The sequence below is a fragment of the Colius striatus genome, chromosome 8 (assembly GCF_028858725.1).
Source record: "Colius striatus isolate bColStr4 chromosome 8, bColStr4.1.hap1, whole genome shotgun sequence".
NCBI lineage: Eukaryota > Metazoa > Chordata > Aves > Coliiformes > Coliidae > Colius > Colius striatus.
Window position 1 is genome coordinate 21,600,698 of NC_084766.1, and position 23,087 is coordinate 21,623,784.

Below are 23,087 nucleotides of genomic sequence, written 5' to 3' on the forward strand. Positions count from 1 at the left end.
CTTCTTGAAGAGAGGGGCCCAAAAACTGGACACATCTCTTCAGTTACTCCTTCTCCTTTTTCTCTGCAAACATTACTCTTCCTATAGTACAAGAGAAGACTCTCTTATTTCCTTAACCCCTTCAATAAAGAATGTGTGCGAGTGTGTCACCAGTTGTCCTCATCCACCCCACAAAAAGGCTGCTTTACCCCCTAGATGGCTCCCCTGCAATCTACTTAGGAAAGAACAGAAGATGCAGCTGTGGGCAAAAGTGAAAAATGCTAAACTGAGGTCACTGAAAGAAATGTGACAAGCTCTTCCTGCAAGGTTTTAACAGTATTTTCCTTCCTAATTCAGTAGATCCTTAGATGGAAACTCGGAGCTCTTAAGATAAAGCTTTCTGTTGTCTGTCATTTGGCAATGAAGTGGTTGTCTAAGTTGTGAAGACTGGCAAATTTCATTTTAGTAAACATTTTAATACAAAAACCAGTACGTCTTCACATAATTTATGAATGCTATTTCTCAGCCAGGAGCTATTATGATGTAGACTACCAAATCGTCAAGAAGAAGCTTCCTCGACTGCTTCAATTTGAAAATGCTTGTACTAACTAATTGAAAACATAAACATAATGTCTCCAAGAATTAGAAAGCTTAAAGCAATAAAACAGAGCAGACTACTTACCAGGGAACTTTACAGCCTGACAGTAAATAACAAGATCTGATAGCTCTGGGGCTATCTGTCTGCTTTCCTTCTTATTTTGCGGAAGATAGAATTCTTCATCCAGCTCCATATCGTAAACCTAAGTGACAATACCAAGAACATATCATAATAAAATTACTGAAGGTGAAAGTACTCTTGCATATCTTACTTATGTCCTTAAAATCCTTTATCTCATTCCTCTTATGTGGTTTGCTCTCTTCACCTAACATAGCTCCATGTGCAGGTTTACACATCAATACCTGTTACTTATACTATGGTAGTGTGCAAAGACCTCAACCAGAGTCAGTTCTACAAATACTTAGACAAAAAACATCCATGTTCAGGAGAAACTATGATGTACTAAAAAGCAATGCCATGGTTCATTTGTCAGATGATTTAATAAAAGGTAATGTGGCCACCTGATGCCATAGTGCAGTATTTTAGTTATTTAGATACCCAAAGATACCAATGATTCAGCTGAAATCTTCTGTTCCATCGATGTTTATGGAAATTAGATATTTAAATAAAATTCGGGATCTAGCTTCAATGAAGTCTTTCATTGAGGGCAACAACAGTTAAAATTTTCAGCCAAGCAGCTTGTATATCTAATAACCTCAGAGGACTTTTCTTGAACAGTACATGGAGTGTTTGTTCTATTTAATCTATTTTCTCTGATGTGTTTCAATGCCTTCTACTATTTCTCTTCATTAAAGCACATTTGCCTTTTGATGTCTCAGTTACCTAAACTGTTCAAATTGTTTTGAAGCTGGTTATATACCAAAGTGTGGCTGAGAATAAAGGGGGAAAAAACAGAACTACCTTTCCTTTATTATTGTACGTAGCACAATCAGCCTTCTTTATTCGTTTGGCAGTCTCTTCATTATATTCAAACTGCAGTTTATCACTTGACAATTTATTCTCAGGTCGGTCTTCAAGAATGTTATCTACAAATTAATGGGATTTTAATAAACATAAAGCCAAATACTTTCAACTGGAAATTTAGTTTGAATTAACAATATTTGTGGACAACTCTTTGACTCTTATCTGAACAACCAGATGCCAAAATAATGCATTTACTGGTCAAAGCATTCTCTTTTAGGAGTAACTTTCTACTTTACAAATTTAAGGCTTGGCTTTGGTTAATATGTTGCACTTATTTTAAAGCCCATCCTTTTGTGCTCAGAAGATGCTTAAAACAAAATCAGCTATTGAATTCAGCTTCCATCTGAAAACAACTGATATTCCTGAACAACAATGAATTGCTCAAATCCAACCACAATTAACAACATGAAATGTGCACATCTTTGTACAGCAAGTTTTGGCTTTCCTCTCCTTACATTCTCCATGAACAAGTATTTTTTACACAGACAGAAATTTCTCTTCAAAGACATGTATTTATCAGAAAATAATGTACCTATTATTTTGGTCTTTTTGGACCAAAATATTGGAACTGTCACAAAAGGAATGGTTTTATTTCATTCCTGATATTCCTGATGCTTTGACCATATTCTTTTTATGCATAGCCAGTGTCACACATGCAGTCTTAGAACAATTCCTGACCAGTTAACAACGCCATATAAAAATGTCTGTTTCATTTTTAATATGAGGTGGAAACCATATAGTCACATTGTCACATTTAACAGGCTGGAGATGCAGTGCTGATTTCATGCAGTTAAAATGCTCAACCAAATGGCCTTTACCTTCCTGGCTGTTAGGAGCAGGAGAAGCATTAAGGACATCAGCTACAGGGAAACGGAGTCAGAGAGGGAATAAGAGCAAAGGAAATTAAGATCCACAGCCAGAGAAATGAAAATTGTCAGCTGTAAAACTATTAGCCCTATGCAAACCTAATGTATCAGTAAGGAAAACAAAACTGAAAATGCTTTAAAAAGTTTATAGACCATTTTTTAGATTAGTTTTGCCAAAATATTAAGGTCATTAAAGATCCTAAAGAATAATCATTGTAATAAAGCAGTAAACCATGCCACAGATTCCTTGACATACTGGGAGCTGTGAATGTTTCTTGCTAGCTTTAGATTTCTCAAACCTTAACTACAACATTGCTCCACATCACTTACTGCAGTGAGCTTGCAGTATTTTTCCTGGCAAGTCTGTTAAAAAAGATCAAAGCTTTTCACAGCAATTTACATCTACAATATCTCCACCCTGTCCCACACAAGGATTATTCTCAAGTAGCCAGTTAGGCCAGCTTTCCAGCAAAATGCTAGAAGGCAGTACTAGCATCAAACTTACTTGTGTTCATATTAGTATAAATAACACTGCTATTTCATGAGCAGTGCTAGGTCCTGAACTGCATTCATTAGCTAACTGACTGTTTTTTAAATCATCAAACACAGAAGCAAGTAATGTAAATAAGAGACTAACTGGAAAGAAGTCTTGTGTTGCAGGGCATGCTCGTGCCTTACATCTCTGAACATGGCCCAGTTACCCACTAGATTTAAAAGTTGGATGAGTGAAGTACTTTATTGTTTACCTAGGAGAATGTGCCCAGCTGCATCAGACCAACAGTCCTTCTAGCTCAGTATTCTCTTTATGACAGTGGCAAGAGGAAATGCTGTTTATAGACAGTCATGGTCCACTTCCCTAATACCACTCTAACATCCACAGTTGCAGCATACTTCTACCTACAACATCTGCCTATAAACCTGTCCATTAATTTATCAAATCCTTTCTTTCAGTCTGCTAATGCTGTTTGCCTTTACTACTTCCCATGGTAGCAAATTCCAGTTTATTGCCAGCTGCACAAATACTTTATGTATTTTAGACTGAGCTTCCACTTGTTTTACTCAGCACATCCTAGATCTAATGAGTAACAGGTCTGTACTTCCCTTATCCACCATTTAATGACTTAGTAAACCTGCTTCAAATTCACCCCAGTACCCTCTTCCACTGGCTTTTCAGACTTGTATGAGGCCACTGCCACACTCCCTTTACTATTTTCATCTCTCCTGTAAGGGCACTGGAATATTTGGGAGTAGACTAGCAAACTTGATAAAGAAGTCTTTAAACTAAGGGACTTGAGAGGTGCGGGGAGAAGCAAAATAGAACAAGCTGTCCCCTCCAGCTGGGAAAAAGGGCAGGACAGGGCATGCAATGATAAGTGCCCTTCATCTGCACACTGTGCTGAGATACAGAAGGCTGACCACCCTGAGGAAGAGCCAAACCAGGGAGGAACCTCCTGCACCCGTCCAGTGAAACCTGTGTGTTTGAGTAAGCCCCTGCGCTGCCTCTACACCGATGCACGCAGCCTGGGGAATAAGCAGCAGGAACTGGAGATGTGGGTGCGGATGCAGGGCTACGACCTCACTGCAGTCACACAGACGTGGTGGGACAGCTGCCATGACTGGAGCACAGCCATGGAGGGTTATGTATTGTTCAGGAAAGACAGACTGACAAGGTGTGGAGGTGGAGCTACTCTCTATGTGAGGGAGCAATTAATGTGTACTGAACTGTGCCTGGGTGGGGATGAGGGGTAGAGTGCTTATGGGTAAAAATTAATGGGCAGGGCAAGGCAGGTGTAGGAGTTTGCTACAGGCCATCTGATCAGGAGGAGGATGTGGATGAGGCCTTCTACAGACAGCTGAGAGCTGCCTCAGGATCACAGTCCCTGGTCCTCATGGGGGACTTCAACCACCCTGATATTTGCTGGGAAAGCCACTCAGCCAAGCACACGCAGACCAGGAGGTTCCTACAGATTGTTGACAACAACTTCCTGTCACAGATGATCGAGGAACCAATGAGGACCTGATACTGACAAATAAGGAGGACCTGGTTGGGGATGTGAAGGTTGGAGGCAACCTCAGCTACAGTGACCATGAAATGGTAGAGTTCAAGATCCTGTGTGAAAGAGGCAGGACACAAAGCAGGACTGTGACCCTGGATTTCAGGCAGGATGACTTTGGTCTCTTCCAAGATCTACTTGGACGGATATGATTCTAGAAGACAGAAGTGCCCATGAGAGCTGGTCAGTCTCCAAGCTCAGGATCAATGTGTCCCAATGCACAAGAAAGGAGGAAAAGGAGGTAGGAGGCCTCCATGGATGACCAAGGATCTTCTGGGACAATTCAGGCAGAAAGCAGCCATCTATGAGAGGTGGAAACAGGGGCTGGCTTCTTGGGAAGTCCAGTTCTGGGCTCCTGAGCTCAAGAGGGACAGTGCTGGAGAGAGTCCAGCACAGGGCAACCAAGATGATCAAGGGACTGGAACATCTTTCATATGAGGAAAGGCTGTAGGAACCGGGGCTGTTTAGTCTGGAGGAGACTGAGGGGAGATCTTATTAACATTTAGAAATATATAAAGGGTGGGTGTCAGGAGGTTGGGACATCCCTTTTTTCTGTAGTAGCTAGTAACAGGACAAGGGGTAATGGGATGAAGGTGGAACACAAAAAGTTCCACTTAAATATAAGAAAAAACTATTTCACTGTTCAGGTGAGGGAGCCCTGGCACAGGCTGCCCAGAGCGGTTGCAGAGGCTCCTTCCTTGGAGGTCTTCAAGACCCGCCTGGACATGTTCCTATGCGATCTGATCTAGATGAACCTGCCTCTGCAGAGGGTTGGACTAGATGATCTCTAAAGGTCCCTTCCAACCCCTACCATTCTATGATTTTTGGCTGCCCTTCCTTCTAACTTCCTTAACTTCACCATATCCTTCCTGAGATTTGGAGGCAAGAATAGGACAAAAAATTCAAGATGCGGCACATTAAGGTTTCACATAGAAGCAAAAAGTTGTTTCATGTTCAGTACTGTTCCTGATGATCTCTTATCTTTTAGCTGTCACTGCACACCACGCTGAGAATTACAGAGAACTTTCAATAATTCCATCATCTCTCAAACTGATCCAGCCATTGCTGAACTTAGAATCAGATAAGCCAGGTGTCCTGGTCTTGGCTGGGATAGAACTAATTTTCTTCCTAGTAGCTGGTATAGGGCTTTGTTTTGGATTTAGTGTGAGAACAATGTCCATAACACACGGATGTTTCAGTTGATGCTAAGGGATTCTTATCCTCAGGGAAGGAGTTTTTAATTTCTCAGACTCTCGGAAAGCAGTGCACAAGGAGCTGGGAGGGAGCATGGCCAGTACAGCTGGCCTGAACTAGCAAAAGTGCTGTTCCATACCATATAACATCATGCCCAGTGTAAAACTTGAGGGGAGTTGGCTGGGTGGGTCAGATCACTTCTCTGGCAACAGAAAGTATGAGTTTTTTCCCCTACATGTATTAAAATACGTTTATCTAGACTGAAGTATATCTGTAACTTTTTGTCTCCTTGGTTAGTTTTACGATCCATTCATCAAGTTTAATAATGGTGTAGAATTTAACTACCCAAAGAGCTTGTAGCCTCACTGACGTGTCATTGGACAAGTGCACTGTTATCTACTTTGATATATTCTCTGAAAATTAGCAATTAAACGGAGTAATCCATTTAGATGCATTCAGATTGTTCAAATCATGCATGGAAGTCGATTTAATGACAGTCACTCAGATGCAAGGGCTAAGTCTGTTGTGACCTTTGAGCTTTCAGGTGTCTGAGCTCCTTACGAAACGAATGCAGATGAATGTAGATAGAATACACTTAACCATCACAATTTAGCATATGCTGCACAGTTAAAACATCTAATATTGGAACTGAAGTCACACTTAAGACCTCTACACAGTCAAATTATTTTCACAGTATTATTGACTATGGCACCGAAGTGCCACCAAGAACACTTAGTACATCTTCCTCTCATGTGGCAAGACCAACTTAACTACATAATTCCTGAACTAGCATATTTACATTCCTTATTGCTACAGTTCTAACAATACTGTAAAAAATAAATACATATCTATTGTTACCATCAGAGAGAGATTCATAGTCATAATCATATTCATCCTCTTCTTCTTCTTCCTCTTCATTGGTAGGTGTGGAGTTGCTAGCACCATTGCTAGCCTGTGCTTGCATATGGGCTAGCTGGTGAGCCTAGGGAAATAAATCCATTTATTACATTACTGCTAAGTATTTTTCTAAAGCAAAAGAGTTTTCACCACTGTCTGCATCTTATTTTATTTATATGAAAACACTGAATACATATCATGAGAAATAAAAATGTTAAGATCAAACTAAAATACCATTCTAAGGTTATGAATATAAAAAAGGCTTGTATTGGTAGAAAAACACACAACAGGATATGAAACTTCATATATTATGGGAAAATGTCCACTTTGCACATTGTTCAGAGCAAGAGTGCCTTTTTCCAGTCTGAGGCATGCTGATTTGGAAACAGTTTAGAACTTTGTTGAAGGACAGAGAATGTTCATATACTGGTACCATCAATGCAATTTAATTGTTCTGATACAAGAATTCAATTCTAATTCAACTGTGTTTACACTGGGTAAAAGCAGTTAGTTTTCAAGGATTCAATCTAACTGCTGACTAACCACAGACACTGTTAAATTGAGGCTACCAGAGACGCAGTCAGTGTTACTCACGATATAATGAAGTATTATAGAACTAAAATACACTAAAATTTTGTTATGCTGTATCTAAAATTTACTACATGTCTTGTCTACATATTTGAAAGTGGTGCAGTCCACTGTCTGTCTTCCAAGCTTGGACATGCATTAGATTATGTTATGTACATATTGAAATGGCAAAAACCTCCAACACTAATTAATTGTTTCTAATGAAAGCTAGGCCTCACTGCTTGCTATTAAGGAAGGACTTTACCTTTTGTTTCAATATATCCACTGGTGTTTGATGGGCTTTTAATTTCTTGTTTTTAAGGAGGATTTTTCTTTTCAGTTGGCCAGGTGAAGGAAGCATGGGATCATCAGAAAAGTCACTCTCAAATAAAAACTTTGTTACCAGCTTGTCTCCAAATACATTCTGAAATGTTGAGAACATGTGATATATTATGAAAAATCCAAAGACAGGTGCTTAGAATAACTACCTGTAATCTCTGTCCTACCTTGAAAATTTCTGCCATCTTGCGTTGCTGAGGCAATGAACAGTGGTTTTCTATTGATATGATAATTGGCAAGTCAGAAGCGATAAACGCATTGCGATCAATAGCTTCAACTACCTCCTGAGAGAAAGAAAGGTCATTGAAAGAACACATTATTATTTTGAAGTATTAAGTTACTGTTAGTTCAAAGGGAGAAAGGAAGGCATCTGTTTTCCCTCTAATAAGAAATAACCCACAATTTGTTTTTAAAGAAAGCTTCTACAGATAAACCTACGGTCTATTTACCAGAGAACTGGTAACAGCTACTTATGTTAGCTATGTTGACAGTAAAAAGGCAGGAAAATACAGTAAATATGCTACGAAAACTAATTTGAAAAGCACAAGGCTTACAATTGAATATATGTGTGTTGTAGTCCATGGTTCATATTCTACTAGGATTTAGCACGCTAGGATTTGTACTTTTGTACTAGGCCATTTTCTTCATTCATTAGACAAAAAAATACTGATTTTCTTCCCACTTTTGTTTCTATGTGCAATTGCTAGCATACCTTAAAAGAGATCTTAGTTGTTAGAGTGTGCCCATGGTAAATGATAGGCATCCCATCATCGCCATCCCAGCAGTCTAATTCTACACTTCTGCAGCCTTGTAAAAGAACCTACAATGCAATGGAACAGTGTAAGCACATAGAAGTCATAGTCTCACACTATCAAAGCTGAGGTCAGACATTGCAGAACTAAATGAAAGTCCAGTGATTCAGCAAAAGTGATGGGAAGAACAACATCTGTGGAGTAAACATTGCCCACAGAAGCTACAGTCCTCACCTAAGTGGGTAAGAAAGGGTTGAGAAAGAATGAGAAAATTAGGAAAGCGTTTATGTTCTTTGAAGCAGAATAAAGCTTTGAAACTTTCAGTATCATACAGGACACACAGAATCTGTTTGCAGAAAGTGGTTCTTAACACATAGCTTCGTGTTCTGAGGGAGTTAAACATTTCCATGTTTATATCTGCAAAAGCATCTATAAAGCAACATGGAGATTTATTCCAGCTTGCTACCATGGCAGCTTACGGGCATGGCATCTACAGTTTGTTTCATGGTTCTTTTTGTTGCTGCTGTTAGTTTTTTGAATAGAAGAAAATCTAACAACTGAACAACTTCCATGAGGATATAGATAATTTTATATATTATTTATTTTATCAAGCATGACTTAGTAGAAAAACAATGAGGAAGGATTGAGGGAAAGATAAGCTAAACCAACTGCTGGCAGCTGAGTGCATTATTGCTGTCAATATTTAGCATGTCTATCATTCAAAGAGTTATCTGTATCACAACTAAATATTTTAGTGAAAAAAAGAGCTCAACAATTAAAACTATTTCCAGTAAAAACATTCATGAACAAAGAAAAAGATTACTTCTGCTATGAAAAAACTGAATGACTAGATTTCAGGCAGTTGTGTCTGTAGCTGGCACTTCCGTGAGAGTCAGACACTCTGACAGAACAAAGTGCCCCTTCTCTTCTGGCAACAACTACTTGAGGGACAGGAAGAAGATTTCCTGCATCATGCAAATTTTAGAGCCAGCTGATCTCTATCACTTCCCACCTACTACCAACAAAATATTCACATCACTCTGCACAGTGCTACTACAGGAACCTCTTTTACAGTTGCATTATTCATTGCAATCATGCTATTCGGACTTTCCTAACACAGCCTTACAACTTCAGGTGGAGCAGCACATGGGACACCAAATGAGACCTTCTCAATGGTGAGTCATTAACATTGAGAGTAATGAAAACATTGCTCACGGGAAGTTTTATGCTTTCTCTAGCATTTGGTAAATACACAGACACACAAATATATACATACAAACAGAGAAGCAAAAGCCCTAGAGAGAAATTGTTATTTTCCTGTTTGCCACTAGTGAGGCATGAAGTCTAAAAAACAGTAAAATGTTCCTAGAAGTAACATTTTTAGAAGTTATAGCTCCATTTGAAATTTGTCTTTGCAGTGCCATGTACAGTATTTGAGCAGTGTTTTTGACATCTGAATGAACTAAAATATTAGATCAGTCTTTCCTGTGGGAAAGTCTAATTTTAGTAGGTTGGGTCAGACTGACTGGTGTCTAAATGCTATGAATCTCAAACTAAACCCTTTTTTTTTTTGCTTTAGAAAAGGCATTTGAGCACAACTGTGCTTACAGGCAGCTTTCCCACACATCATGTTTTCCAAGGTTTTGCAAGCAGGGGTTTAGGACATTTAGATTTTCAAAGCAAAAAGGTCATGTTTCTGCAACTTGCCAGTTAAGCAAACAAGTTCACATTGAAAACTACACAACGATCCAATCCTGCATACCTGACTGTAGAGCTCTACTGAAGACTCCCCTTTAAGTTGATGGCCAGTAAGGTAAGTATTGTGTGAAGATTCTATGTAGTAATATGACAGTGGAAAGTGCAAGTCCTCATCATTCTCTTGTGACTCATCATTTCTGGAGGCAAAGTTGTCTTTATCCATCAAAAATCTAGAGGTGAGAAGATGCAAGGAAATTTTAAGCCATGCTGAGTGCTTTGTGACTGTCATATAAACATCAATACACTGGTGCCACCTTTTTATAAATATAAATTAACACATTAATAATTACCTTGCAAATCCTTCAAAAGATAGCAGCCCTTGCTGGCACATATTCACACTGGGTTCAAATTTCTATAAAGAGGAAGAAATTAAGAGAAATTAAGTAATAACAATTCTTAGAAATATGGCTTTTTCATATTTTTATAATGTAGCTTACTCATTGAACTAACCAGTTTGTGGGTCAAACCAGTCTTTCTGTGAATAATTAGTTGCCTGCAGTATGCTCATGCTTGTTTTGCAAAACACTACACAAGTACACCAAACTAATCATTGTACATCAATCATAGAATCATTTAGGCTGGAAAGGATACAACCTCCTGATCGAAGCAGAGTCAGCTCTTAAGCTGTAATTAAAAAGGATCTATAATTGGGCATCCTTCTAGCTATTCTGCTTAAACACAACATGCCACCATTTTGAATTGAAGACATTTGTGGTATGGTAACTTGGTGTTATCTTTAGAATTTCTGTCTTTTCAACTTTGCAATTCTATAGTGCAGGTTGGTAGTTGAAACATACAGTTTTTAGTCTTTGTTAACTGCTAAGTGGGTGCTTAATTTTGGAGTATATTAACCATGCATGTTTGGAGGAATTTAAAATTTTCTACATACTTTCTAATCTCTTCATCCGTTGTACATAAGGGAATAAAATGTTTGTTTGCTCTGGAAACTTTTTTTAATAAAACAATAAGTGGAAATGCTGTTTTTTAAGTTCCAAATTAGGATCAAGCCCTATCAAAGGTGGTCACAGACAAGAAGAAAACAACACATTGTCATGAATACTTTTCCCAAGTGGTGGTATTCCTTCCTAGATAAAGCACACAGTCAATGGAACTGTGTATTTGTATGATTTGTTTTCCTTTTATGGATGTATTTATGGACATCTGCACAATTTTACAGCCCAGAGTAAGGATAGTATTAAACTTTATACTCAAGTAAACTGTAGTGACAACATCAGCGTGAAAGGAGGTATCCACACAGATATGCTGCTCTGACTACAAGGTGGATAATGCTAGCAAAGGAAACAGAAGTAATATCAGTTGAAGTGAAAGGAATTTCAAGATGTTTGTATTACAGACCTGGATAATACTGAGGATTTCATCATAGGTGCAGTGTTCTCCTTGGCAATTCACTAGGAAGTCGTTTAGCTGCTGGATTCCCACTCCAAATATTCCCAGAGATGTGCTTTCGACTCCAGTACCATTAGTTACAATACTGGCAGCAGCAATAGCATCAGATATTTGCCTCTGGTTGTCTGATAGTTGCTGTCTACTCTTAATGAACAAACCAAGGTCTGAAACATTCCTAGTCAACAAATCTTAAAAGCAAAGGAAAGGAAATATAAGCTATATAATTATGTGTACTCTATTATATACGCATCAATTAAAACGTAACATATAATACACACAAATATCTGATGGAATGTTTTAGCCCTGACATAGTAAATTAGAACAAAACCATCTTGTTTCTATTCACTAATAGAAGAAAGAGTATTAAGCATGTATGAAAACAGTGGGAGCAGACTATAAGTGTTTAATTACCACAAGCAAAATCCTGGAACCTTTAACATGGATTCACAGCCCCTCACACACTATCACCCAGGACCCTCTTGCTTCCTCTTACCATCATGTACAGCCTCAAAGCCATTTCTTTGCTGTGTACAACCGCATACCCTTCCTGTGTAATCACTATCTTGTTCCAGTCCCATATGCTGATTGTACTGCACCTTTCTCACTAGTTGCTTGTGAGCAAGCGAGACTGTTTTTCTTAAAAGTAGACAAAGCTCCAGACTTACAATTTTGGTAAGTGGGGAATATAAAGAGGGACAGAGGTTGTCCCACATAAAGAAGACCTACTAGGAAACAAGATAGGAAAAAAACAACCTAACAAGACACGGCACACAGTCTCTTCATTTCTCCTTCTCAGTGTTTCAGCCCTTTCAGAGCTCATGCAACCAAATCCCTGTGCTGGGCTCAGCCTCTCAGCAACAAGTTTTATGGCTCTGCCATACCAGTTAGAATTATATCTAGCTAACATAAAGCAGAAATATTTTTTCTCCCTTCAATGCTGAACAAAGAACATGTCTTACATCTTGCTAACTAGGTATTAGTGGAGGTATGTCAGCAATCCTCTACTTAAACTTACAATTTATCCTTCTTTATGAGACTGACTAAGACAAGGTCAATAATTCAAGCTGTTCAGCAGTCTAATAGCTTTATTTTCCTCTTTAACAAACCTAAATCAGGCTGGAATCCACTGCTATTTTCATCAATCTTCAAATTAGTGTAAAGTGGAGCAGGGTCTAAACCAGATCGATTGCAAGGCACAGCATAGACATCAAAAAGGTCTTTCAGATCTTTGCGGCTACGGACACTGCAAAAAGAGTTGAAAAGTTCAATTTTTGCTCATTTATAAACTTGGATCAATCATATCACTATAGAATAAAAAAGTATTTTACCTGAAAGATTTGAAGAGCTCTACAAATTCCACAAAAGTCATGTTACTATCAGAAACCATGAAGTTCTGAAACCCCTTCATTCCTCCTTTAACACGGCCATGCCAGCTACTGCTGCTCCACGTGCTAAATCAGAGACAGACTGCTGTAGTTTGGTTATGTTAAATTTCTACTTATTCAAATATCACTCATTACTGCATTAACACTTTGTGCTCTCCTGAATGCATTTATTACATGAATCTGGAAGAAGTAAATAAAGCAGTATTTTATAAGATGCATAAAGACAGTTTGTACCCTCTTGTTTTACAGCAACTATTATTTTCCCTCAAGACAGTGGGAGACTTTGCTAGAATTAGCAATGTATATGCAAGTTATTTAAAATTCTTCTATGTGCAAAAGGGCCTGATGCAAATGGCACAAATTAAAGCATTCTCATTTTTTCCTTTTCTGAAAACACCACCAGCATTCCTGTAGTGCAGGCTGTTTATGAAGTTTGTTGAAGATTTGCTAAATGAAAATAAAACAAATGTAGAATTCCTGTCAAAATAATATAGTGACATTCTGACTGGATAGCCAAGAAAAATAACTGTCTTCCTTATGTACCTGGGATTTCTTATATCTGGAAGCATTAAAGGTACAGATTTGCAGTTACAGTACTTGTTCCAAAATCAGACTAGGTGACCGTGTGTCAGACTGTATTGCTCCGTAACATTTAATTCTACAAATCCATTAATCTATGAACTCTGCCATCTAGTTCAGTACAAATAGTTCCAAATGCTGTGATGGAAAAACAGGACCAGCTTGTTGTCCAGTCCTCCTAAAGACATTTGCAGTCACCTGCTGCAAGCAGGCAACTTTTTACATAAATATGCCAGATCAGATTCCTCAGTTCACTGCTGGGATGTGGATGCATACAACCAAAAAAAGAATGTCATTTAAAAATACCATTTAGTTTAGTTGTTAATGTTCCATTTTGTTTGACATCACTATAGCAAGTACTGACATACTGGATATAACTCTTTGGCTAAAATCATTCCTAACATTTTTATCAGACAAGAAAAACAAACCACAATGAAGAACGTCTCCTGACTCCAGAAAACAGACTGGAACTGTAGAGTATCAAATGGAAGGCCAGCAGCAGATGATAGATAATGCTCAGCATTTCACCAGATCTGACCACTAAAGAGTGTCTTTCACAATCATTCTATGTTTGAAAACAAAAAAGCCAACAATCCCAAGAAAACTTCACTACCTTCAACAGCCAATTATCAGTCTGCATTATACCTGTAATCTGTGCAGAGTCATACAAGTGCGTACACGCACCCACAGTGGATCCTGTATTTCCTAGGTTATTTCATTATCTAGGTCATTCCAACTCTCTTGATACTTTTGAAAATGGATGCTTCATTTTATCTTTATTTAGGATGCTACAGATAAAATTTCTTGGGTGTAACTATGTAATTTGATTTTTATGAGACTGCAGAATTAACAACAAACATGGAGCAAAAATAAACAAAATATGTCTGTGTTCAGTCGGTGTATTCCCAAACTTACTTTGCTTGTTTGTCACCACTGTTAAGGGCAGCAGCTTCTAGTAAGAAGTCTTTGCCTACCACAGACTGTAGACCAGTCTGGTCCTCTGTCAGTTATGGCTAAAGGCATCCATCCTACCACTTTTTCTGATTGGGGCAGAAAGACTCAAGTTCAAATTGCTCTGCACTGCCCAGCAATTGGCTCAGGTCTGGCTTGGTCTGCCACCATACTTGTATGTGTCTAAGAAATAATTTTCATTTTTGGTATGTGTTCTACCTGAAGTGGCTGTGGCACATGTTACTGCCTGACAGACTGCCATTTATTCAATGGAAGACAAAGCAATACGACATGCCATGACTGTGGGTGGACTGTCTAAAGATATAATCTTTGCTGGGAGTGTGTCCTACAACACAGTATATTGTAGATGATTTGAGACTTAATAAGCTCTCCATCCATACTGTCTAACTACAGAAGTCTCTGGAGCAAATATTTCCAGAACCACACCTAAATTCCATCTTGGAGGCAAGCAGCTGCTTTACTCTAAAAGCGGTCCCAGGAGTGAATTAATACACATATAGGGTGGATGGATAATCACAAGACTTTGCAGCAAAGCAAAGAGCCAAGTATTTAATAGCTTAGACTTACTGGTCACGTATGAGACACATGTCAATGTCCATGCACATGAAAACTGGAAAGCACAATTCAGACCTATCAAGGGTCCAAAGGGTAAATACCAAGAATAAACTCCTTCCAATCCTCCAAGTTCCTTAATGGCTCCTGAAAACTGGGTGAAGGTAATGGATAAAACATGCAATTTTGTTCTGAGGAAGATTTCTCAGGACAGATGAAAGAGCCATACAACTGCATCCTGAGCAAATTCTAGCAAAAAGGATCGTAACAAGTTGGGTAGAGCTCCAACAAGCTGTGGAGTTTCCAGATAACTTTGCCTGTGAAAACCTATCATAACTTGAGCAGGTCCACAGTGCTAAGCTGTGCAGGGAACTGTACAGAAACTCAGGACTGAGAGGATTTAAAGGAACATTAGCTGTCCTTCCCCTGGGAATGTGAGTTCTCCATTGAGCCTTTTAATCTCATCTGAAGAAGAACAATTATTTTGGCATAAAATCAAAAAGCAGATTTTCAAAACAGAGAAGCATTTTCCAGAGGTAGTAAAGCAGTATTTCTTCAGTTTAAGAAAGCTGACTCAATCCTCAAAAATAGAAAGAGAAATGTCTTACAGAGATAAATCCTGGTCAGGCATGTTCATCCCATACTTGTGAATGAGAGTGAAGAATAAAAAGGTAAAGAACAGAGTAACAGTCTCAGAAAGCAGTGTTAAAATGTGAAGCAGTAAACCACAGATGTCCACAGTCTCTACTACTCACATCTAGTGGCAAACTCAACTGCTTTAAGTGTAAAAAACATCCCAAAGAAACACACAACACAAACCATTACACGAGACATGTCTCTTCAAAAGTAATGTTCTACCAGCAGCAGTAATCTCTTCCAATGTTTACCATCGTTCTCCTGGAAACTCCAAGATTCACACTCATAAGCATACCTCAGTATTCATTCTGTTAAAAGGCACTGGAAGCCGTCTGTTGAGACTATTGTATGTCCCTGACATATTATTGTTGTTGTTATTACCACTACTACCATTACTATTTATAGAATTAATACAATAGTGCACTATGTCACTTGTACCACCACAGCAGAACCTTTTGCACTGCTTAAGTGACTAAAAAAGGTTGAAAGGAGAAGACTGTAAGAGAAAGATTTCAAATTCTCAGTTCCCCAAGACAGTACTACAATCATCAACAGGAGCGTCAGCAAAAGTTAATACTCCTCCAAATAGAAATTACTTGTTGTGAGAAGCCCCAGAACATCAGTTCATACGTTTATAACATTTCTGTTATTTTCTTTATAGAGAAGATGTATATAACTATGTTTTGGCAAAGACCTGAAGAAAGAGTTAAATTCCCTATTTGTGTAGTTTTGGAACAGCATTCCAATCTGCTTCTGTAACAGACATAAACTGAAGCATGCTGTTCAGGGACTTGCTACAAAGTCATCCTTAGATTCATGGTATTTCAGATTAAATCTCCTATGTCGTTCTACGATGTGTGTTAGATGTCTATGAAAAGACTTAATGACATTTTTGGCATTGTTTTTGTCCAATTTTGCCATTTTGACATGAAAATCACATTTGGTGATAACTAAGTAACCCTAACTTTTTTTTTTTTCCCCTGTTTAAATCAAAGCACTGATTTCTTCCTTACCTAGACTGAGTCTTGCTTGAAGACATTACAGGAGAAGAGAGTGGTCTTGCTGGTGAAGAAGTCGTAGCTCCTAAACTAGGAGATCCAGATGCTGTCAGAGAGTGAGCTCTTCTTGATGGCAGATTATTAGATGGAGAAGCATTACTAATAATATTTTGATCTAAAGTGAAAACAAAAGTTTGCAGAACAATTATATCTGGTACAATTTTGGGTTCAAGTTGTGCCAAGGGAGGTTTAGATTGGACATTAGGAAGAACTTGTTCACCAAGAGGGTCGTTAAGCACTGGAACAGGCTGCCCAGGGAGGTGGTGGAGTCATCATCCCTAGAGATATTCAAAAGACATATAGGTAAGGTGCTGAGGGTGATGGTTTAGTTTATTCATAGGCTTGGCAGCGTGAGGTTAGTGATTGGACTTGATGATCTTAAAGGTCTTTTCCAACCGTAATGATTCTACGAATAAAATGCTTTTATCCAAGAGGCCTATTTCATAATTATAGATTTGTTCCAAGACAATCAAAAAGAGGTACATTCTGAACAACACTTACATACTCATTTCACCTGAATGGAAAGGAAGTGCTACTGAAACTAAATTAAAGAAAAACCATAAACAAATGCAGAAATTAAATTAAAAGTTTATGCCATTTGGATTTTCAAATGCAAAAGTAGTTTTATGTCATAAATGCTTATTAACACCATTAAAAATGTCTGTATAAAAAGATTTTGAGCAAAACCCTGAGGGATTTTTAACTACTGAAGCAGGATGTTTACCTGGTTCTTCTTGTCCATCAATATCTTGAGGGTCTGAACCACTTCTATTACGATATTCCTTACTGCTTTTTGCCTTCCGAGTTGCCATTTCATCATCAGTGGCCTCTCCACTTTCACCCTAGAAATAAGGAGCACTAGAATAAACATCCTGAAAACACTACTATTTCCATTCTTTATCACTGTAATCTGTAACAAAGCCATGAGAGAAATGACCTATTCCTTATGAAACAGACTCCTGGAAGGATGAGACCAGTAGAAAGGAGACAACTCAAACAGGATAGATAGTGAAGTGTGGTACCATTAGGTGTCAACTCAGTTTGATATCCCACAGAAGATAACAATGACTCTAAAGTGGTGCAGCTGGTTATACACGATCCTGCTGGTGCATAGGAGCTCTAAAGAGGATTTTTTTTTCATTTGAGAATCTCTTCTATGCGCCGACCAGAACATGTGGATAGCTTATTGCTGCTAGTCCCTGCATTTACTTCTCTCCTGGCTTTTGCTGAAAGTGACTGAGTTCAGGAAAAGACAGGAGACAGCCAGAGAAAGTGACCCATGTAAAATAAAACTGCCTGCTAACCTGAGGAGGTGTAACTGTGGTTATGTTTTTGGGAACATGGAAAAAAATAAAGAGCAAAGAAACTGACATCAGCCCCCAAACATCACTTTCTATGTTAGTATTTTTATTATTACCAATATTTAACCTTTACACTGAGGTGAGGTAGCATCTAAGGGTCTCAACAAGGATCCGTCCCCTTCCACTAGCCCCAGTGCCCACGTCCTGAGAACAGTGCCCACATGTTCTGAGAATGTTTCATGCAAGAGATAAAAACCCCAAACTACTGGAAAACAATTAGCCCCAAACTTGAAACTGCAAAAAAAAAGAGTTTTAAAATTATCTGACTTCTCTCTGGTTCAGAATACAGTTAACTACATAGTAACCATAGGAAAGGAACAAATCAGCCAGATAAGCAAGAAAATTTATGAATAACAAAATATTCTACCCTCGTTAGTACTTTCTTCTTTTTCTTAGCTGTGCTTATTCCCAGTGTGTTGTTCCTCTGTACACTAGGTTTATCAGTGTTCTTGGTGACAGTTCCTGTGCTTGTATTTCTTGCATTCCATCGCCTGCCTCCAAACAGTTCAACAGCCTGAGCCAAGGTTGGGCCTTCAAATCTTCCATCCTCCTACAAAAATTCTCAGTGTTAACAAAACAAGGAGAATAAGAACAGACATATTTCCTTAACCAATTATATTGACATCTCTAAGAAACCAATGAAAGACAAAACATCAAGAGGAGGCAACTTTTAATTAATGCATGATTACCAAAGGACTACTTTATTTGCTATTTTGGGGGTTTTTTGGGGCTCAAACTCTCATCACTCAGTATTTCAGCATCCTTTTCAAGTATATACCCATCCCAAAACTCCAAACATATGAAAACATGCAAGGTTTAACAGAACATTATGTGGATAATCAGATCTTATTGATTTAAACTGTGTTACAAAGTTGGTGCCCATCTTTAATCTTACTTAATAATAGAAACTAATTGCATTAGAATAAGCTGTTGATATCTTTGAACTTTTCTCATATAAAATCACAGCATCTTTTACCTGGTAAAGGCTGACATACTGTTTCCGCAGCCACTGTAGTCTTTGGTCAGGGAATCTCCTCATTTTTCTCACAGCTTTAGTCAATTCCAGTAACCCATCATACAGCATTCTGGCAGTATATTTTGGAGCAACAAAGTGCAGCAATTTATTATCAGTAGTCTGAAGTCCATAAAGCAGTGTTATACCATTTTCTTCAAGGGACATATTACAAAGTTTATTTTGCACACACACGGCGTGCAGATCAATGCCAGAGTGTCCCATATATACAGCCTTGGCTGAAAACAAATCCAAAAAGCCTTCCACCAGTCCAGTATTACCAAGAAACTGGTATCTTCCAAGCTCAGCAGTATTACCCAACACACTCAGTTTTGCCTTGGCATTTGCAGGGCAAACCGTTGTGGGTTTTGTCCAAGTCAAAGTACTATTGTCAGGCTGAAGTTGAAGAAAGCAACGTGCTGAGAGATGTGTCTCCTGGTCATAATGAATGACGGTTGCCCCTTGTTGCATGAACTGGTAGACATCAGCCCTGATAGATAACACATACCAGGGAATGAGTTCTATCCCATGGCAGAAAGCCTTTTGTTGCTCTTCTGTTGAACTCGTGTCCCACTCCTTCAACTGCTCAAATATATCACTTTCAGAATCTGAAAGGTCTCCAATTATAAATCTGTATGCAAAGATGAGGGATTTACAGTTAGTGATGCATGTCTTGATTTATGCTACAATTTTTTTTCTGCTGTAATTTAAATAAAAATAATTCTATCATCACTACATAATTTGAACTTAGGGGAATCTTTGTAGTTTTTACAATATCGCAAATTATGTTGCATTTTTGAATTAGCTAATAGGTGCTGCTACAATTAATTCCTGTATACAATACAACTCCTGTAACAATATAATTATTATTTTCTTTGAACTTTCCAAACATTACATTTTAATGTAAAAATGTCTGTTGGGATCTTAAAGACAAGTGATTCTAGTTTCTAAATCCACAGCGTAAGATGGCTCCAGCTGAAACACCAAGTACCAAATGTGGAAACTGTAGGCAGGATCTAGTGATGACAGGACTTCTAATCTCTTTTCCACTATTGATTTAACATGCAAACCTTTAACATTATATATTTCTCTGATTAAAACTTGTAAAATAGTGATTACAATACATACCTTCTTTATAAGAATGATCAAGTATATTTATCAGATACTTTGCTCAGAAAATTTACTTTTACTTCAGCAAAGTATCAACATGAAACTTGTATGTGGCAACAAGAGTTTTTAAAATATTTTATCATAATTAGAAACAGTAGATACAAAGCAACAATACTAAACTAGTAAATGAGGTAATTCAAATAAAATGTCTTCCATGCAGAAGCTTCTAACATTTATGAATGCACAAATATTCAATTCTTTGATACTGCTTTAATGAACATGAAAAAGAACAAACTGTTGTGCTAACTGTTCATTAGCAGAACTAATGAAGCACATTTTTCTAAGGATATTTGGCCAGTAAGATCCAAACCAGCTTCCTCTGCATATTCTTCAAGGCACCTTGTCCTAATATACTCAGGGTTTCCCCTTTGTATTGCCGGTTGTGACTTGTTCTAAGATACTTATACCTACTATCTCTCTGAGCTCAGCAGCACAGATAACCATTAGCTTTTCCTCAAACTCTTCTCCACCCAGGGTACAAAAGCAGAATAACTCTATCAGTCTTAACTCTAGCTCTATTTCCTTAAGAAATCTTTTTAAAAATAAAGGTCATGCATTGTAACTGAGCTGGCATAAACTGTCTTACCAGATATGTGTACATTAAATATTTACTTGCATTATACAAGATTAAAGTTTTAAAATTAAACAAACAACTAAACCAGCTCTTTCCCTCCCATGCCCTCGAAACAATCAACTAAGCCTGCAAAAATGCTAAAAAATGTGCATGCCTGGAGGAGTCTAGTACAGTGGAGACAGAAATAGCAGAGCTTCGTTTATGCGTTATTTCACATTTGATAGCACTGGCATGCAGCAAATTAAAACATACAAGAAGTAGGTAAGATGAACACACACACAATCATACGCAGAAACACAACCTCTGACATAATCTGCCAAAAGCAACACAGCTATCAGCTATTGACAACACACTTACAGAACTCTGTTTGAATCAGCAACTTTCTTTACACGTGCTGCACTGAGATGCAAGGAAATGAAAAGAAAGGATACAGGAAACATTAAAACAGATATGGTTTTAGAGGGGAAAACTGCATGGAACATGAAAAGGAAAAAAAAATGAGGTTTCCCCCTATTTTTTTAAAAGGCATTTGCTATAATTAGGAAAGCTTAAAAGTGAAGATGAGATCAGGCTAATAAAGTGATACATTAAAGTTTAGAGTATCTTAATAAGTAATTTGATTTACAATTCCACAAAAACTGTATTAACTGTATTTCAAACTTGAAATTATCTGTCTTTTCCTGGTTAGCTTTATTTTTTTGAGAACTGTCAAGACAGAGTTTTAATAGCTTGATATGATATATATTGACACAATCATATAATATTGATTTTATAATACTGTATGCAAATATGACTTGGGTCTCATAAGAAAGAGAACAAAGTTTCTTCCTTAGAACTCTTTAGCTATAATAGCATTAAAAATAAACCAATCCTTGCAGCCTCCATAGGACAGGGACAACAGAACATGGCCCTTCTGCAGATGCATCATTTTGTTCCTGTACCTCACTCCAGCCTCTGCATGCACAGAAAAGAGTTGTGAGGTGAAAAAGGAATTAAGACATTCCAAAGTATTTTTCCACAAGTCATTATACTGTTAAAATCAGGACTACACCAGAACTACAGATACAAATAACTGAGTAGTTGGTAGCCTGAATCAGGAAACATAACTTCCATTACCTATCTGCATTTTTATTTAAATTTTAAACTTTCCTTTTACAGAATCACAGAATTTTAAAGGTTGGAAAGGACCTCGAAAGATCATCCAATCCAAACCCCCTGCCAGAGCTGGACCACCTAGAGTAGGTCACACAGGAACTCATCCAGGTGGGTTTTGAATGTCTCCAGAGAAGGAGACTCAACAACCCATCTGGGCAGCCTGTTCCAGTGCTCTGTCACAGTCACAGTGAAGAAGTTTTTCCTTTTTTCCTTTTTTTTCTTTGGAACTTCTTATGTTCCAGCTTGTACCCGTTGCCCCTTGTCCTATCATTGGACATCACTGAGAACAGTCTGGCTCCATCCTCCTGACACCTACTTTGATTAGAGTAGAATATACTAGATTGCATCTAAATATAAAGCATAAATAACTAATTTACCAACAACTTGTATCATAAAACTTAATTTTCCCCATACTGTTCAAGTTCTACTTTGTTCACCCAAGCAAAATGTTGATTTTCTTAGCTTATTCTCCATTTGAACTGTGAGTTGCAAGGTGATTTAAAAGTATGTTAACTAACAAAAATAATTCTTGGAACAAAGATTTGAAATGAAGTAAGTCAAGAGATAACATAAATGGACAGAGAAGTGGGCCTGTCTTTCTTGGCTTAATCCACTGTTCTACAACCCAGAAGCAACTAAAGCCAGATGTGAATAATTCTATTAGAAACCATTCTTCCAGGAAATAATGATTATGTATTTGAAATGAACATCAGAATTGCATGTTAATGAAATAAAGCCATTTAAGACAGGAAGATGGTAGTTCCTTCTCAGGCAGTAACTTATTAGATTTTATGTGTCGGCAGCTGAAACAAGTTGGATACTTCTGAACATGTGGATATTTCTGATACACATTATCCATAACTCAAGCAGTGACCTATGCATGCTCTTTTATACAAGCCCTCATGTACTTCTACAGCCTTTCACCTCTGAATAGCTTAGTTCTGTTATTCAGTTTGAGTTAATCACAGTCATATCATTTAAAGCTGACCCAGCTATATTTATACAGGCTGCAACTTCACTGCAAAGCAGCATTCTAGATGATTAAATAATTGTCTTAAACCATATTTCTTGTTGGTGAGTGGTACAGAATATACCAGATCTTCAAAGTCAGATTCTGAGATTACTGAACACTGTGCTTTTTCACATGGAGAACAATTAGGTAAACTTCTATCTAAAAATATCAGGACTATAGCAATCTGAAAATTCTAAATGTGTACTGATTTTAAAAGCCTCAAATG

At 37.8% G+C, this 23,087-nt stretch overlaps 1 protein-coding gene across 2 annotated transcripts in view; it reads right to left on the reverse strand.

Moving 5' to 3' along the window:
- The window catches only part of PLCE1 (phospholipase C epsilon 1), a 159,891-nt gene that overhangs the window by 19,086 nt on the left and 117,718 nt on the right, over positions 1–23,087 (reverse strand). For both annotated transcript variants that reach the window (XM_062001757.1, XM_062001756.1), the window contains exons 9-23: positions 18,915–19,581; positions 18,306–18,488; positions 17,302–17,419; positions 16,533–16,692; positions 12,724–12,846; positions 12,502–12,638; positions 11,345–11,583; positions 10,279–10,340; positions 9,993–10,158; positions 8,191–8,298; positions 7,646–7,762; positions 7,405–7,563; positions 6,534–6,657; positions 1,499–1,623; positions 662–779 (exon numbers count right to left, since the gene is read on the reverse strand). In XM_062001757.1, coding sequence (XP_061857741.1) covers positions 662–779; positions 1,499–1,623; positions 6,534–6,657; positions 7,405–7,563; positions 7,646–7,762; positions 8,191–8,298; positions 9,993–10,158; positions 10,279–10,340; positions 11,345–11,583; positions 12,502–12,638; positions 12,724–12,846; positions 16,533–16,692; positions 17,302–17,419; positions 18,306–18,488; positions 18,915–19,581 — 2,606 coding nt within the window. The remainder of the gene's footprint in view (positions 1–661; positions 780–1,498; positions 1,624–6,533; positions 6,658–7,404; positions 7,564–7,645; positions 7,763–8,190; positions 8,299–9,992; positions 10,159–10,278; positions 10,341–11,344; positions 11,584–12,501; positions 12,639–12,723; positions 12,847–16,532; positions 16,693–17,301; positions 17,420–18,305; positions 18,489–18,914; positions 19,582–23,087) is intronic.